The 4,246-nt window shown below is 32.7% G+C and overlaps 1 protein-coding gene across 1 annotated transcript; it reads right to left on the bottom strand.

Moving 5' to 3' along the window:
• Positions 1-1,277: 1,277 nt before the first annotated feature.
• On the bottom strand, positions 1,278-3,607 carry LOC105783484 (CBS domain-containing protein CBSX3, mitochondrial). Its single transcript, XM_012608974.2, has 6 exons — positions 3,440-3,607; positions 2,882-3,138; positions 2,714-2,795; positions 1,935-2,008; positions 1,759-1,819; positions 1,278-1,665 (listed from the first exon to the last, which is right to left on the bottom strand). The coding sequence occupies exons 2-6, from the start codon at positions 3,131-3,133 to the stop codon at positions 1,523-1,525; spliced, it is 612 nt and encodes a 203-aa protein (XP_012464428.1). The 5' UTR covers positions 3,134-3,138; positions 3,440-3,607; the 3' UTR covers positions 1,278-1,522.
• Between the last annotated feature and the right edge of the window lie 639 nt (positions 3,608-4,246).

Genomic DNA, 4,246 nt, shown 5'->3' with positions numbered 1-4,246 from the left:
GAATAGAAAAACTAATTAATAAAAATAAAGAAAATGAAAAAGACTAATTTGAACTGTAAATAAAAACTCGAGGCAAATCTATACATAAGTGGAAATCAAGGACCAAATTGAACGCAAGATATTACATGGAGGGACCGGAAGGAAATTTTCCTATTTCCTAAACGGCGTCATCAATCAGATCGAATTGAAATCGAAAATAAATAAAGGGTAAATTTTTAAAAAAAAAACTTAATTACAAAAACATTAAAAGGCGGAGGGGCTAAATAAAATAAATAAATAAAATTCTCTCTCTTTTTTAAAATCGTAAATAAGTAAAAAATAATCGAAAGAAAAAAAATAGTAAGCCACCTTTAAAAAACTGTCAATCGTTTTTTTTTATTCCTCCTTTTTTTTTTTTACAATGAAGGGAGAGGCCTCTATTTATAGTTGAGCCTCCCTAAATCCAACGGTACAGATCAATTACATCAACGGCTGAGATTAAAGGGTATCTACAAATTAAATCTCTAAGATTACAAAATCATATCTTCTAAGATTGCATATCATATCTTCTAAGATTGCATATCATATCTAAGATTATATATCATATCTAAGATTGCATATCATATCTAAGATTATATATTATATCTAAGATTACATATCATATCTAAGATTGCATATCCCTGAAGATTATGTTTCCATAAGCTTGTAGATGGACCTTCAACCTTTTCAAGTAATGGACAATTCTGATCGGGCCAAATGATATTACTTTAGGTTTTTTTTATGAGCCCGGGCTAAAATTGAGTATTACAGGTTTCATGATTTTTGAACGGCTTTCAGGTAAGACTAACCGAAAAAGTAAAAGAGGGGAATAGGAGCTTTCGTTTGGATGGCTAACAGTGGCGGTGAGGCCAAAATAAAGAAATAAAGGAAAAAGGAAAATAAAAAAATATATATAATGATTAGTGGACAATTTGATTTAAAATTTATCTGAAATGATAATATAAAACGACAATATTAATGATCATATGGTATGATTTTAAAATTCAGTCAACAAACATATTTTAAACCAACTAAATATTTGTCAAAAAGATACATATTTTCATTTTCTTTTCTTTCAGCTCTTACTTTTGAGTTATTACTTCTCAATTTCTGAATAAAATTTTAAGAAAAAAAGCTTCTTTTTTTATTAGTAGGAATAAAAATGTTGAAAGCATATCCAGATTTTAATTAGTTTATTTTTTAGTTGATACCTATGCAAAGGGCTTAATCGTGACTAGCCGAGTTAATGCGTTCAGGAATTAGAAAAACAGAAATCAAACTGATCAAGGTTGCCTTTGCCACTTTCCTAGTCAAATAGGAAGGAAGCAACATGAGAACGATTATTGTCAAACACTTAGTCCACATGGTAATTATTCCAACATCACTTGCATATTCACAGAAAAACCACGAAAACATAGCATATTTGCAAGCTCTCCCCTTGCTTGCTTGCTTAAGTCCAACAAGTGAAACATACACAATATTCCATCATCATCATCATCATCATCTAGTAACCTCCCTGTATGTAAGCATTCAAGCGGTCCAGCTCTGCACGGTGCTCACTCACCACAGCACGAACCACATCTCCAATGGAAACCATGCCTACCATTTCCTTCTCATTGATCACTGGAATGTGTCTGATTCGGTTTTCTGTAAAAATTACATAGGTTACTACTAGCTTGACAATGAGCAGCCCAGTGAACACCAAAAACGGATGTCGTAGATGGCAGTAGATCATATTACCTGTCATCAATTGCATTGCTTGCAGAACTTTGGTCTCAGGTGTGACCGTGATGAGCTTGTTCTACAACCATCATTTAATAAAATCTTAGAATTGGTATAAATGTACATCTAAACAATCGACCATATATGATAGACGTAAACCTATAAATTTACTCGAATAAAAGCAAAAACAATACCTCTTCAGTCATGATGTCCCCAACTTTAGTTGACTTGGATGATCTTCCATGTACTATTATCTTCCTAAGATAATCTGAAAGTACAACATCAAATAGCAGAAATTAACTTATCAAAATCATACCAGTCCACAAAATCATTCAAGATCTCTTCCTCTTGATAGCTGAGAAAGGCAAAATGAAGCAAACTATAATCTTAGCCAAGCCAAAAGACTGTTATGGGGGTTATAAATTTGGTATGTGCAATACTCAAGAAAAAGGGGCGGTATGTGACTCTTTGACATGACAAAGAGCTGAAGGAAGAACCCAGACCAAATAATGGTAATAAATGCATTCAATGGTAAAGGTGAAGGAGTAAGAAACAGATAGAACAAGGGTGACATTAAGATGGAACAAGGCAACTATCAGCATGCTTTAGCCTATATGGGGTTTAGTTTTGTCTAATCTCTCCAACTAATAGTATTATAGGACAAATAATACAAAAAGTCCTAGCATAGCTATGTTACTTGGCTCAGGTGTTAGTGTCAGGTACGAATATGTTTCCAATGCAAGCATCTTCAAATTTTCATGATTCCAGATCTTTCAAGGATCATATCCCCGTACCCATATACGAATATGGGTCAGACATGTATATCAACAGACACAAGTAGCTGAAGGAAAATATATAAGTCTGAACAACATAAATGAGTAGATTGCGAATGTTGTGAATCCCAGTAGATTATACAAAGAATACTAAATCCTTCATTCATTGAAAATTTGTAGTCTCGGTGCATGCTAACTACCTCTCTCTGTGATGATACCCGCAATTGATTTCTGCTCTCCAGGTTTAACAACCACCAGAGCACCAACATTGTGTTGAGTCATCTGAAACAGATAGGAGGTAAATAAGCAGGCAAATCAAGTATTCTATGAAAAAGTTGAGAATCTATGGAAATGGAAAAGATGACTACCGATTTCACAGCATCGTACACAGAGTCATCCGTAGTGCACCAAAGCCAGGATCCATCTGCACCTTTGCCTTTGGCTTTCAAAACGTCTGAAATAGTGGTGCTCTCGAAGCCATGTTCTTCCATACTAGCAGATGTAAGTGATCTGGAAAACATAACGGGTCGCATAACCGGATTGACCACCCGAATGCGATGCAAGATCGCATTTTTCAAAGTATTTCCGTGCACCGAAAAAGCTCGAACTGCCCGTTGCATTCTACCTATTACAATTGATCAGTTAAAAACCAAGCAGAGACTGTGGATGTTACATAACAAAATAAGCAAATTGTTTTTTTAAACAATAAAGATCCTTGAATCTCAGTCCAAAGAGTAAAGAAGCTTTAATCAAGTTACTTGAGCTTTGCCTCTAAGTTGTAAATGAAAAACAAGGATATCTCAGCAGAAACAAAGGAAGATTCACCATGGAAAAGGAACTCAACAGAAACAAAGAATAAAAAAAAAGAGCAGTCAAATAGAAATTGAAAGCCAAAACAGAAAAAGAAAAGATAGATTAGAAGAGACCTGAAAGAAGGAGGGGATTGAAAAAAGAAAAGAGGGGGAGGCGAAAGATAAATGAACCCTAGAAAAGCGGTTTAGCCAACAGAGTGAGTGAAAAGATAAACCAACTGCGAGATTCTGCAACGCCACACTCCAAAGTCCAAACTGTTTAATACACATATTTTCAGACACCTAGGATTGCGCTACAGACAATTCACCAAATGGAACTTTAATAAATAAATAAATTTATATTTATTCTTTCAGTTTCGCTGACAAAATATATTAAAATAAGGGTAGTGTGTTTGTACACAGTCGATCTTATCCAAAACACCCAATTCCAATTTGGGTTGATTTCCAGATCTGAAATTGGAAATTCCTTCAAATTTTCCACAAGAATATTTATAAAAAGAGTTAATGGAAGGAAATGATATATGTATATACTTATTTTTTATATTTAATGATTCAAAACAATTAAATCCATTCAAAATTAATCTTGATACCATTTTTCTATTAACACTTTAGACTATATTTTTATATTTTATATTTCATATTTATAAAATATCTAATTATATTCAGTAAAATTTTAATTAATATATTAAATAATTTTATAATTTAAATTCAATATCTAATTTTATTATACTTATTTTTTAATTTGTCAAACCACACCTTAATTAAACCGTGAAAAAGAAAGTAAATGGCGGGTTATAATTATTATTTTCTAAACAGATCCTTTTTATAGAATAGTATACGTAAAAGATTGGTAGGATAAAAGTATATTTCATATTTTAGAGGAAATATTATTTTCCTTTCCCATCTTTTCTCCCACATTGA

The sequence above is a fragment of the Gossypium raimondii genome, chromosome 13 (assembly GCF_025698545.1).
Source record: "Gossypium raimondii isolate GPD5lz chromosome 13, ASM2569854v1, whole genome shotgun sequence".
NCBI lineage: Eukaryota > Viridiplantae > Streptophyta > Magnoliopsida > Malvales > Malvaceae > Gossypium > Gossypium raimondii.
The sequence above is the reverse complement of the archived record's forward strand: the minus strand, read 5'-3'. Positions and strand labels throughout refer to the sequence as shown.